The sequence below is a fragment of the Opisthocomus hoazin genome, chromosome 4, assembly GCF_030867145.1.
Source record: "Opisthocomus hoazin isolate bOpiHoa1 chromosome 4, bOpiHoa1.hap1, whole genome shotgun sequence".
In the NCBI taxonomy this organism is placed as follows: Eukaryota; Metazoa; Chordata; class Aves; order Opisthocomiformes; family Opisthocomidae; genus Opisthocomus; species Opisthocomus hoazin.
In genome coordinates, this window is record NC_134417.1 from 71,762,893 (window position 1) to 71,777,268 (window position 14,376).

Consider the following 14,376-nt stretch of genomic DNA (forward strand, 5'->3'; position numbering starts at 1 on the left):
TCTGTCCTGCTGTTCTCCCAGTTTGCCTCCCGAGTTGGAATCATAGAATCATTAAGGTTGGAAAAGATCTCCAAGATCATCATGTCCAACCTTCAACCCAACACCACCATGCATGCTAAATCATGTCCTGAAGTGCCATATCTACAAGTTTTTCGAACACCTCCAGGGATGGTGACTCCACCACTTCTCTGGGCAGCCTGTTCCAATGCCTGACCACTCTTTCAGTAAAGAAATTTTTCCTAATATCCAATCTAAAACTCTGACACAACTTGCGGCCATTGCCTCTTGTCCTATCACTGGTTACTTGGGAGAAGAGACCAACACCTGCCTCACTACAACCTCCTTTCAGGTAGTTGTAGAGAGCAATAAGGTCTCCCCTCAGCCTCCTCTTCTCCAGACTAAGCCCCAGCTCCCTCCGCTGGTTCTCATAAGACTTCTTCTCTGGACCCTTCACCAGCCTCATTCCCCTGCTCTGGACATGCTCCAGCACCTCAATGTCCTTCTTGTAGTGAGGGGCCCGAAACTGAACACAGTACTTGAGGTGCGGTCTCACAAGTGCCAAGTACAGGGGCACGATCACCTCCCTACTTCTGCTGGCCACACTATTCCTGACACAAGCCAGGATGCTGTTGGCTTCCTTGGTCACCCGGGCACACTGCTGGCTCATGTTCAGCTGGCTGTCGACCAACACCCCAAGATTTTTTTTCTGCTGGGCAGCTTTCCAGCCACTCCTCCCCAAGCCTGTAGCATTGCATGGGGTGGTTGGACCCAAGTGCAGGACCTGGAACTTGGCCTGGTTGAACCTCATACAGTTGGCTTCGGCCCACCCATCCAGCCTGTCCAGATCCCTCTGCAGAGCCTTCCTACCCTCAAACAGATCGACACTCCAGCCCAGCTTGGTGTCATCTGCAAACTTCCTGAGGAGCACTCAACCCCTTCATCCAGATCACTGGTAAAGATGTTAAACACACTGGCACCAAAACTGAGCCCTGGAGAACACCACTCGTGACCGGCTGCCAACCTCTTTTTATGATCTTTGCACCTTAATGCTAGGTTAAAATCATCTTGCTCCCTCAGAGATAATCTCAAATGAAAGAGCAGTGTTTTCTTTCAATACTGTATGTAAAAAAAAAAATGTTGTTTGTATTCAGCTGCAAGGTTTGAATATTCTCCTTTTGCAGGTTCTAACACTTTTAGTTCTTTTCTGTTCAATTCTTTTTGATTAAGGAAAAAGCCCATCCTGTGCTTTGAGTTGCACATAAAATTAGAAATGAAAGCTGCCAGGCCTTTGCACAGTGGGTCAAAGAAAGTGAAGAACCAAAAGAGTACATTTCCTGTTTAAGATTGTGCCCTCCCCACCCTAAAATCAATCTCTGCTTTTAGTTTCCCTGTTATGAAATATCAGTAAAGAGCATTTAGCATTGAAATTACTGAAGTTAAAAATTACAATTCTTTCATGGTAGCATTTCCATGTAATTGACTGGGTGTGGTCTTTTAGCTTATTCATATACTACGGTATTTTAAAAACTTTTTTTAAACATTTAAATGTTTAGTTCCATAGTCTAATGAATACTTGGTGTATTATTTTCCTGTTTATTGGAATACGTAACGTTTAAAACTGTTTTTTCAATAATTTACTTGCTTTTTGAGTGAGTAAAAAACCATTCAAGCCAACTTACTAATACCTTCGCAGTATTATATAAATATTAAAGCAGGTTTGGTTCTTTTAGCTTCCTACAAATACATACTTTCTTTCAGTGTGCTCTAAGAAGAGGATGTATGTTTTTGCAGTGTCATTAAGAGGAACATTGTCTTCCATTCATATATGATAAGCAATCATGTAGAATAATTTTAATGTTTTATAAATGGGCATGTGTCTGGGATTCTTAAAGGGAAAAAAATGTACTTTGGGGTGTCCATGAACTAGTATAAAGTTCTGAAAAGTTAGGAGGTCTCATGACTTTGCTGCCTTCTAAAATTCTTTTGCAATTTTGCTAAGTCTTCTATGAATATGTCATCTGAGATACATGGATCTGAAGATAGGAGGGCTGTAGATCATAGACTTGCATGAACTCAGTTGTTCATGAGACCTGATAATTTCTTCTAGTAATTTGTGTTAAGGCAAATAATTCATGATTGAATGAAAACATAGGGTTTAGAAATTTTGTCTCGAAAATCTTTTCCTCTAGTTAGTTTTAGAGTGTTACTTTATTTTGATTGGAATTTTCTTAAGACGTCTTTTTCTCTTCTGCTCCACTCAAACAATTATACAATGGCAGTCTCAACAGTTACAGAAAATGTTAGGTTAACTAATAACATGAAAAGAATACATGATTTGCTTTCCACTTTCATGTTCTACTTGTGAAAGTTATCTGGGCATCAAAAAGTATTCTGCTTTGGACTGCTATTTGATACGTGATTGAAATCCTTCAGCATTTTCATTCAAAAGTAGAAGCTCTGAAGTAGCACGAGTGATAGTCATTAAAATAAAATTTGGAATACGAGTTTTCCAATGAACTAGTTGACCTTTTTGGTACTGGAGCCTGAGGTTAGAGACGTAAATAGTGTCCTTTGAAAATCTGGTATTTTTTTTATGCTGCAGCATTCGATAGAAGACAGTTGCTTTCTATTAAAGCATCTGTAAAAAAAGGTTTGAGAGACTGTCTTTCAGTTCTGAAGTCAGATATTAAATACCATTTCTGTATTTTATTTTTAATATACCGTTATTTAACTTCCTAGGTTTATCCGGGGCAACCTCAAGGTAATGCATATTTGGTGGCAGGGAGTGCACAGATGGGCCATATTCAAGGCTATAATCTTCCTCCTGAACAGCTCCCTTCTCTCAGCCAAGGCACAGTTACTCCATCTGCCAGCTCAGTGCTGCCTGGTCAGCCTGCACAGACGTCTTACACAAAGTAATTTTAAGTATTTTCCTATTCACGTTTAAATCAATTTCAACATAAAGGACTACAGGTAGCATTTAAAGGAGGTTTATTTTCTTACAGAAGTATAATTTTAAGCCCAACTGAAAGATACCTCAATGCAATTATTTCCAGAATGCTTTTTATTGGTGTCATGTACTTGGTAAAAATTCCTGACAAGCTTCAAACTTCTTTGTTGTTTTTACAGCTTTCTCTAGTTTTTAATTTTATATATAAGAAATACATAATTTATATATATATTTTTTTCTTTTATATAAATGAAAAATTAGAGAAAATTATATGACTTTTTTTATAATATACATTTAATGGTGAAGCTTATCTGCTGTTCTGGGTGGCTTTGCATAACTTCTGAAATAGTGTATATTGTGTTGTTCTTTTTTCAAATATCCTACTGTGGAAGCATGGTGAGATTTCTGCTCGTTTTGGAAAAGAAGTGCATGGGCTATGAACCCTTCCTAAAGCTTGTACAGCTTCCCCATAGAAAGGACCCAGAAGTGGCTTTCTGTTTTGGGTAGATGCCCAAAGATGCTTAGCTTTGGCTAACCTATCTATATTGTGAAAAAGTTTTGAATTGACCTTAGGAAAATATTAGGGCTTTGCATATTTTTTTTTTTTTAATTTTTATTCTCTGTATAAAGTAATTTTATTTTCTGAAGTTGGGAGAGACATCCATCTTGAGTTATTAAAGTATTTGTTAGTCTCTGTCCCCCAAAGTTACTTATGTGGGGTGGTAAAATATATTGATAAAGTGAGTTTCTGCATACTTCACCTGACTTGTTTTGCTGTTTAGAACAGCTGGCTGGGTTTTGATTTCCTTTTTTTTTATTCATGAGCAGAATGGAAAATAGATGGTATGCCATGCTGCACATTAAAATAAAACAAAGTATAGATTCACAGTCTCGTTTTAAATCCATGGGAGGTCCGTTAAGTGTGTTTACATCTGAGGAGTGTGTTTGAGTTTTAACTGGAATTTTCATTTGCTGTAGTTTTAAATACGCAAGGTGTCCAGAGTTAGATTTTTGTGTGTATATATAGAACAACTGAAGAAGCACTAAAGTGGTGTTGTTGGTAAATTGTTTGTTAATTCAACTTTAATTTTTTTTTTCAGTGCAATGGTTGGCTCTGTTGCTGGAAATACTTACTCTAACCAGGCTTCAGTGTATAGTCCACCACCTGCTACTGTTGATGTTGCTGCTTATCAAAATGCTGGAACTAATATGTCCCAGGTGCCAAACTATAACTTACCATCTACACCTCTGCCACAGACAGCAGGCAGTCAACAAGCACCTCCACAACAGCCACAGCCTCCACCACCTCAACAGCCACAGCATAATTACTCACAGAAGGCTCTGCTATAGGATCCAGGACTTCTGATTTCTCATCTTCTTTAACCTCTGCTAAAGGCAGTTGGCAATTCTATGAGTTTCTTCCTTTAATCTCTTAAACTTTGTTTATTCTCAGCTTAATAAGAATCTATCTTGGTGGACAAGTTCAATTTGCACTGACTTTTTGGGATTTTTTTTTCTTTTAATTTTGCAGAGGAACGGATATATTTAGGACATTTAATTCCTTTTAAAATGCCTAAAAGTTGGTACAAGATTATTTATGTCTGGTAAAATTGGCTAATCTGTGAAAACTCAACACTTGCAAACTGTTGTGGCATATATGTTATGTACATATAGTGTGTGATTGCAATAGTGGCCATTTTGTGTAGCTATGGTGATCATGTGAATATATTTAACACAATGTTTAAAAATAATTTACTTTACTATTTTATTTTAGTCATGAACTGACAACCATGTTACGTAGTTTTGTCTAGTTTTATGACAGATGTGATGTCTTTTTCCAGTGCAGAAAAAGCAGAAATTCTGCATATCATGGTTACACTTACAAGCTAAGGTCTATATATGAATTTACAAACTTATCCGAGTCTAGGTTTCACTACTTCTTGAACACAAGTGTATCATGACTATTAGACGGCTTATCTACCAAAGTAAACTAGTTAACTAGTAAGTGATTTGGGGGGATAACAGCAAATTATGATTCTGCTTCAGATATAATTAATAACTTAAAACTACTATTCAGAGGCTGCTAAACATATCATGGGACCATGCAACAGATCAGGATCTTGCATTTTATCACGAGAAGCATGTAATTTATTTTTTCCAAGTTGTTTTTCACATTGAGAACCAGAGCTGTATTCTATGTGTGTTGGTAGAGATTACACCAAAGACAGAGGAATGGAGTTGGAGAAGAAACGGTGGAGTGTAAACTGGAATACACAACATGAATAACACTACTTTATTCAAGTCTTTTTAATTACAATATGGAGAATTATGGACATTTAAATCACTTTGCTGAACAAATCTTCAGGGCTTCATTTTATCTCTTGTGGCCTTGCTTAGCAATTTGTTCTGTTTACTGTTCTTACACAAACACTTCTGCCTTAAACATGTTTGAATTTCCAGTTGTACCACTTGAGTTTATTAGCCCTTCTATGGTATGAATAGTTTATGAGGCATCTTATTTTTATTCACTTTCAGGTTACTTTGAATTCTCTTCTGCAGCAACATGCATTAGCCGTTTTAAACCCTTGCATTTCTCAGCAATTTAGCCAGGTGGCTCTTGGAAGCCTGGCATTTTCTTTCTACAGCTGAGGTGCTGCAAAAGGAACGTGGTGGTGGAAGACAGCATTTTGGATCAGAGTTGCTTGTACAAATACTGGGTTACTTTGCATTTCTGTTCAATCTGTTAATGCATCCTGATTTCCTCTTATTTTTTCCAGCGACTCGAATTCCAATTAGAGCAATGCTAGATGGCTTCAACATCAGATCTGTGTTTTCAGTCTTGTTAGTGTGTTTGTCAAAGATTGTTCGCTTTTGTGTACTATATTTTAGTGTGATGCTTTTGGAATTAAGTGTTGCAATTGTATATTATATTGTAAGCTGACCTGTTACCCCGTACATTCTTGTCTCTGTTCACAGTTACCTAACAAGCCTTTTTGTTTCACTCTTTTAATAGACACTGGTGTTCTGCCTGTTAATGCTTTCAGATGACTACTTTGCACAGCTTCTAACTGGGGTGGTTATAAAACGTGCCCATAGCTGATGTGTTCCAGCTGGGGATGGTCTAGCCAGCTGTCTGTTTTGATACTAGTATTTTCACATATTTTTTTTTTCTCCAGAATTCTTAAGCACCCTCACAAACTGTTATTACTTCAGTACTTGGTGTCATCACAGAAGTCTGTGGAATTTGAAAGGAAATACTAAAAAAAAAAAAAAAAGAATCCAAGATATTGTCCTAGATAATTTTTAATAGATTGATGAAGCGATCTTCTTTAGAAAGGGCATGTAGTATCATTTAGATAGTGTTGTCTGTATGCTTTAGGTACCTTACTCCAAAATCAGAGAAACAATGTGTATAGGAGCATAATTTCTACACAAAAGTGAAAATATCTTTTTACTCCCTAGTTCTTAGGCCCTGATTCAAGGAGGAGCTTGAAGCATGAAAATAGTCCGGCTGACACTGACTGTTTGTATTCTTTGGTTTTCACATGTTGTGTCACGTGTTCTCCAATAAGGGCCTATGGAATTCTTTCTGTACAGCAATGACTCGGCAAAAATACTTTTTGTTACTAATTTGTGGGGGGTTTTAAAATTTTTTAAGTCGTCTTAACACACAGAAATGCTTATTTCTGTTTCTCCTTTGAACACTGAAAACTTAGGTGTATCTTAAGTTTTTTCTGCCTTCCAACTTACTTTGGGCATTTTTCCATCATGAAGAAAATTAAAATCATCTTTCATTTGTGTTCATCATGACCAAAAAACACTTTCTAAAATGCAATGTCACTATAACTTAAGTATAATAAAAGTTTTGGAAAAAAAAGATGGACACTTTTTATTTCCTTTCATACCATGTTAGAGTCTCTGCTTTAAGGTATCTCCTGTAATGTATTGTGAATTTTAGTTGACTTGGAATCAGTTTTCATTGTCCACAATTGGTACAGTAGGTCACTAGATTTTTAAGTTCAGAGTCTTAATGTTTCTATTTCATCCTACATTTTCCATTTCAGATGCAATTTTCAAATTAAATTGAATTTGGAGGTGTATTGCTTCATATTGATTTTTCTCATTTATCAGAAAAGATTATTCTGTCTTCTCACTTGTGTCCCACATGCTAGATACTCTAAGGTGATGCCTCCTCCTACCTTGCTAGATGCTGTCATTGCACTAATTCCTTCACTCATCCTCTCGTATCCTCTCTAACTGATAATTTAGAAATTATATTTCAATTCACCTCCTCTCAGCTGGTTTAGTAGCATGAACCTGGAGATGCCATTGCTGGGGCTTCTTTGTGGTGATTTATTCTGAGATTCCTCATTTATGCATTGTTTTGACCAAGTTCACGTATGTTCTGTCTTATGATGGTATTGAACACTGACTGCGGGTGAGAGGGGGAGAGTACATGTACAGCTGCTGTATGGAAGAACTTTTTGGCAAGTAAAGTGCCAGGAAGTTAATCTAACTGAAAGTCAAGAATCCCTGGAAATGATGCGTTACTCATGCTCCAACAGAAGACCTAATTTGTGAATGTCTTCTTTCTTTACATGCAAATTGTCAATGCAAGGCTAAAATGTTTTCATAATATTTTGTATAAATCTTAGTTATTTAACCCTTTCGTTAAGAAATACAGAAACATTAATTAACTTCAGAAGGGGTATTTTAGTGGCTTGTTTGTCATGAACTGGAGCAAACTCTGGAAAGTGCCTTCTGTGCATTTCACTGCTATAAACTAAGCTTGTTTACCCATGTGTATCATCTCAATTTATGTGGACATAACAAAGATGTCAAGATTTACTGTAGAGCATCCCAGGAAAAATACTGAGGCAGCCTGTTAGAATTTGCTACACTGATGTCGTGGCAGTACGTTCCAGAGTCATCGGTACCCATGCAGGTGCATGTTTGATGTCACCGGCCAAAGTCCATATAGACAGCAGTAAAACAACAGTAAAAAGGAGCAAAATACAAAAATTACTGCATGCTTCTCAACAGGTGTAGAGCACCATATTGCCCTCATGGTACAGTTACTATTCCTGAATTTTGAGGGGTGGAGAACTGAAATCAATTTGAGTAACCAGAACTTCAGAGGATTCCACCAGACTGCAGATGCTTAGATGTAACAAAGGAGATAAATTTACTTTTAATGGCATGTACGTATTATGATGATCAAATCTAGGCTGCTATTATAGTTCTCTGATTTCATCTAGATGGCAGGAACATCAGATTTACACTGGAGAACTGCTTAATACCTCATTCTCCAATTTTTTTAGTCCTTTCTCTAATACTACTTACCTTATTTTTCACTCGAATTTCAAAGATGTCTGTGCAGTCTTTACATGTAAAAGTCTCAACCTTATTCCTTGTCTGCTGGATTTCACAGACAGATTGAAAAAGAACATCTCTAACAGCGGCTACAGTGGCACTTGGAATGGCACAAATGCAGCTTCCTTTGGAGAGATGCATGTATCTGTTTTGAAGAACAAGAGAGCATAATTTTTCCGGTTAAAAATTGGGAGGAGATTTTTTTTAATGAAAAAGGTGAAGTAAAAATTGCTACAAAACCCTCCATTGCTAACAGCAGGCAGAATCATTTTTTACTCTGTTATTCAATCATAGTAAAGCTGACCAACTCCACACTACAGATACTCCTTTTTCATTTTCAGCTGCTATAAAGAATATTAAACATCATGTGTATACTATCCAAGGCCACAGTAAAACATGGCAAGGCCTTGACATTTGAACTTTTTTCTTCAATGTGTAAAAAACACTGTACGTTTTTGAAGCCTTGTTTCTTAAATTAGGGTGTTTGTTCTGAAAAACATTCCATTTGCTACTATGTAAAACTGCAGAGCAAAAATTCACTTTTCATGCTGCCACCTTGGCAAAAGGGTGGTAGGATTTTTTGTTCTTCTATCCTGCATGTGCTTCTGGAAATCCAAATAATTTTTGTCTTTGTCATGAAAAAGAGAAGAGGCCTGCTGCAGTCTGCTTTGGTTTTAATAAAGTGTACACAGTAGCAAAGTGCATTTTTGGTTTTGTTTGTTTTGATGCTCCCTTTGATGTTGGCAGATGTATATATTTAGATATACTGCACTGTTGTACAAGAACTGTTTTAGTAAATAACACTATTTGTAAAAACTGTTAATTGTTTTTGTTATGAATGCAAAATATTAAAGTTGGAGTATTTAGTTCATCATGTTGCAAAGTCAATTTATAAATTTCATAGAAGAATAATCAGAAAAGGACTTGCTTTGCTGGAAGGGCTTGGAGATACGGTAGGTAAGGGCTGTTAGAAGTACTTACCTCAAATTTTCTTATTTCAGGTAGGGTGGAGGTGGGTTTTGGTGGTTCTGGGGGTTTTTTTGGTGGGGTTTTTTGGTATGATGCTTACATGTAGATTATGTTACTTTTACCTTTAAAGTTTTGAATCTGTCATCAACTTCCTTCAGCTAAAATCTAAGTAATACATTGTACATCTTATTTCAAGTGTGATGCATGTCCTCTTGGTAAGAAATACAGCATGAATATTTTAAGGGAGTGGTAAAGAAGAAATGAAAACAACTGTATCTGTACAGTGTAACGCATATATTTGCTTACAGATCAATAAGAAAATACTGCTGGCAGCTTGACAGTTAATTTACACAGCTACTTGACAGTTAATTCTATTTCTGATGACAGTAACACCAAGTAGTGTAAAAGCACTGTTGATTGATCGATGTGGAATAAGTTGAAGATCAGGCTAAAGCCTGGTTTGTGAATCTGCATTACTGCTTAAAAGACTGTCACAGCTGAAACTTGGTAGTCTTGACAGATGCGTGCTGTGTTCTTAGAACAATGTTAGACTTTCTTGCTTAAACCAGTGTAAGTATCTGAGATCACCACGGGGCTTGAGGAGCAGTGAGCAGCAGATTGTCAGCTTGGCCTGTTCTTAGGGTCTCGTCCGAAAAATGTGAGCTGCACACCTGAGGATAAGTGATGATATGGACTGTGGGTTAGTTCTGTGTGAGAATTTCTGTGTTTCAAGAGAATATCGATTCAGTTGATTCAAGTCCTACAGACTGTACAAATGAAATGTGTAATGTCTCTGATTTGGACCAGGGAGGGAGAATCAATACTGAGTTTGCTTTACTGCCCCTCTCTTTTGGACAGGGAGCGTGTTTCTGTTGAGATGCCTACGATGAAAATACAGTTTGAGTTCTATAGTCTTTAATGCTTACAGTAAAATCTGCTGTCATGAATCTGGGCAATAGGTAAAATAAGCATCAGTCTGTTTAAGGGGATCAAAACAACTATCTTCACCTAAACTTTGATGAATATTACGTTTTGATGAATGTAATCTCACTTCATATTACATTGTGAAGCTGGGGACCTTAATGCATTGTCTCACTACTGTAGCTGCTTCTAGAAATCTTATGCTACTCTGTTGCAGGATAAGGAGTTTTATCTCACAATATTTGTGAATTTAAATTATCTGGATTATTTTAAGTCAAAGCTGTTTTGGTTGATACTGATCGTGATCTGTGTTTTAAATGAGATGAGAAATAAGCCATTGTGAAAGAGCTTGTGGAGAAATTTCCACCGATTAAGGCTGATTTGCACTTCTTAAAATTCACATCGATGTTGGGAGTACACAAGCAGCATGCAATAATATAGAAAATCATAGCGGGGAAAAAAAAGGTAAACATGTTTCAGTTGTAGATTGAGAGCATCTTTAGAGTACAATCTCTTAATATATAAGGAAGGTAGTGATTGTAGCACTTTATATTTTGCTTTGACATTGCTTAACTCCGTTAAGAATGAGTTTTGAGTGTTTATGCATGCTCGTTGGATTTCTAAAATCAAAGCAGGTTGGTGTTGATGCCCCATGTTCCCGAGACTGGTGACACCCACTACCTTAGCAGTTGTACTTCGGACCCTCCTCGCAGCGGTGCTGAATCCCGCAGGAGCGTGTTGCGTGCTTGGTAAAGCTCATCACCAGTGTGACTCCAGTCGCTGGCAGAAACTCGTTTGACTGCTCAGTGTCTATTTACCACTTTCTGGCTGTAGGAAGCACATGTATCAAGAAATGGAACCCTTCAGTGTATCCATGCTTGGGCCACTTAATTTTATACAGCATATTCTGTAGCTGTTTTCTAAGCCTGATTTACTAACAAGCAAACAAATCTGCCCTGACTGCTACTGAAGTCACACTGGAATCTATTTTTAGCTGGTTGTGATGGCTTTTCCTTGTTGACTCGTGCATCCTCGGGTATCTGTGGATCATGCTGACGTGTTTACTTGCCCAAACTGTGTGTCAGACTGTCCCAATTTACTGTGCTTCAAAAAGGAGTGTGAACACTTAGATCTCTTGGTTTTATTTTAGACTTGTGAAAACTTGCCCAAATTAGTCTTTTTCTTTGTCCCCCTGGTGACATACTCCTGTAGCTGACGTTGAAGAATTGTGGCAGAATTCATTTAGGCAAACGCCGCAGCAAAAATCATGTGGCCTGACGAATAGAGGTAATATGATGATTTACAGACAAATACGGTGTGTATTAGTCGGCCGAGCCGAGGACAGTGAAGCCGTGGTTCTCCGGAACTGTGTAAGAACACAGGCTCAGCACCAACCACCTCCCTGAAACGTGCTGTCAAAACAGTCAGACAGGTGTTTTTCAGAGAAACCACAGGCGTTGTCTGCAAGACTCTTGTTAGGGCTGTGTTTGTTCAGAGGGCTCTTTTTCCTCCTGGTGTGCTGAGGAAGAACAAATAGTGAAGAATTTTTTGCTTTAACAGAGTCCACAATCTCACTTCGTAACAAATTTCTGGCAGCATCCGTGGAATCGCGATTTATATTATCGGATTGTGTGGATAACGACACTCAAGCAGGATTCAGCATTAGTAATTTTTAAAACTCCTCCTACTCTCTTAATGTAAAGTAGATAATTTTACTTTAGTCATTTATCTTAGTAAGCTTGTTCTCTCTCTAAACAGACATGCTTTCTGCTCTTGAGCACTTCTTATCTTCCGGATAATCAGGGCTTCCTCTAAATGTTGGCTATTCCTCCCAAGGTTGCAGAGTCCCACTGATCACTTCAGGGGGCACCTAGTTGCCTTGGTTGCTCAAACCAGTCCCCAATTTTGCCTCTTCCAAGAACTAGACTCCCTTGAATTTGTGTGTCCATGAGGTTCAAATTGACACCAGATTTCAAGTTTCTTTATTCAGGACAGATAGTAGGTAGCAAGCAATTAATTGCACATTTGTAAACAGCACTGAGCTGAGCAGCGTTCGGTGGGATCCCGTAGGTCAGCAGCAGCAACGCACAGAACTCAAATCCTGGCTCTCCTGTATGTGTGTGTATATACATGTGAGTGTGTGTATATATATTTTCAATCAGTTCCGTATACTATATGTGTTTCCCAATAGTTATCTCCTCCTTTCACATGCTTTCTCATACTTGATCCTTACCGAAAGCATTCCCCCAAATGCGAACAGTTAGTAAATCATAAATTGACTGAATTTGATACATACATATAATTATTTCTATATTTGGACATTTCCACTCTGCAGATTGTCCTTCCACAATAGTACGGGTGTCTTGTGGAGCCATTTTGGAAATGCTGACAGTCCTGCTCTTCCATCTCTGAAGTACGATCTCTTTCCTTCGTCACTGGTTCCATCACACAACTGCTATAATTGGGCTTTTGGGGTATTTTTCAAGTCCCTGTAATGTCGCTTTGGCCTACGGTGTATTCTTCACATACCGCATGCCATCAACTTCAGATCATCATTTTCTGATTTGCTGTATTTTTTTGTTCATCAGCGGTGCAGTTTCACAAGGGAATTGGCCAAATTTCAACCCAAGAGAAGAGCACCTCTCTTCTTGGGGACCGAAGTATAGTACCAAATGGTTTAATGATACAAGCTGACAGTTGCATCCTGTTTGCTGTTTTTATCCATTCCAGGATTCAGAAAGGCAATTACTTTAGTATGTGGGGTGAGTCCATCGGAAACTTTTGAGTGGTTCACCATACCTTGTGTGTTGCGTTTAAGAAGTTGTTATACCTACATATATACATTATACATGTTTATTATTATACAATCCTAGAGGTGGTTGCAGCTTTCATTCCAACAAGACCACACACTCAACAGCTTTTGCAGTCTCGTTTGTCTCTGCTAGAGACCTTTTACATTCTTTGAACTCTAGTTTGTCACTGAGGACTTCATGTGACAGATGGGGGGGAGCATATGAGAACGGTGGTTGTTAATCATGCAAGAGCAGTCTGTTCAACCCTTCATTTATCAAAGTTTGTGCCTAGATTTTTCAGGTTTTGTACCTTCCAAAGTGAAAGCAATGTCCTTCAAGAGCACTGGTTATTTCTGCAACTTCCTGAGAAAACATCTGGAAGTACTTCCCTATTTGCACAGATTTAGAAAGAACACCACGGATTGCTTTGAACATAAAGTATTTTCTTTATTCTACAGTGAATTAATGTGACCACACAAATTCCAAGTAGTTAGAAATGATAACTTTTTGAGCATTACTGAATGGCTGCAATTTTTACCACACAGGTAGATGAAGACTCTAAGTTTTTCCAAGCAGTCAGTCAGTCAGTGCTGCTGGGACTGTTCTCTTTCATACATCCTAGCCTCATCTTTGAAAACAAACTGCTAAAAAAATATTCTGTTATGGAACAGTTCTAAAGTTAACAACCAAAATCTCACAATCAGCTCTTCATTTCTTTCTCCCACTTTACTCAGGAGGAGGCTATTCTAATTATTTTAATGGTACCATTTAGGTAGAGCAAATAGATTAGATTTAAGTTTTTAAAAGTAAATGCTTTCCTTTGGAAGTCTTTGTTTTTAAAGTGTCGTACTGTGCTGAACACAATATTCTGACGGAAATGTCTGTCTACCTAATTAGCCGACGCTATTAAGAAGTGGAATTTGTAATAGACCTTGTAAGAGTTTCCACTTAAGCATAATCCGATATCCTCATATTTCTCTATTATTATTATTTCAGAGAATTTTAATGATTTTTTTTATAGAGTTTACATAAAGACAACTCCCAGCTGAAAGAGAATCAGTCATAAAGTATTGAGTCAGCAATGGGTCCAAGTGCAGCACATTTGTAATCCCGTTGGTAGTGCCCATCCTGGTCATCTAAATCCTCTATTTGACAAGACTCTTTCAACAACCTTTTTTAAATTTTGTTTCCTCTTTCAAAATTTACTTTAGTATTCTGTAGAAAAAGTGAGTCTTCTCACTCTCCCATTTGTATTGGCTCTTTTGCAAATAAATCAATAACTCTATTGCTCACAAAAACATAGCGATCTTGACATTTTTCTCCTATTTTCTGGCTTAGCTCCTACTCCTTCCTATGTTTGCACTTTCATTT

The 14,376-nt window shown here is 37.7% G+C and overlaps 1 protein-coding gene across 4 annotated transcripts in view; it reads left to right on the top strand.

Moving 5' to 3' along the window:
- The window catches only part of STAM (signal transducing adaptor molecule), a 42,642-nt gene extending 33,448 nt beyond the window's left edge, over positions 1-9,194 (top strand). For all 4 annotated transcript variants that reach the window (XM_075419458.1, XM_075419459.1, XM_075419460.1 and 1 more), the window contains 2 exons: positions 2,740-2,915; positions 4,051-9,194. In XM_075419458.1, coding sequence (XP_075275573.1) covers positions 2,740-2,915; positions 4,051-4,300 — 426 coding nt within the window. In that variant the 3' untranslated portion in view covers positions 4,301-9,194. The remainder of the gene's footprint in view (positions 1-2,739; positions 2,916-4,050) is intronic.
- Positions 9,195-14,376: the final 5,182 nt, after the last annotated feature.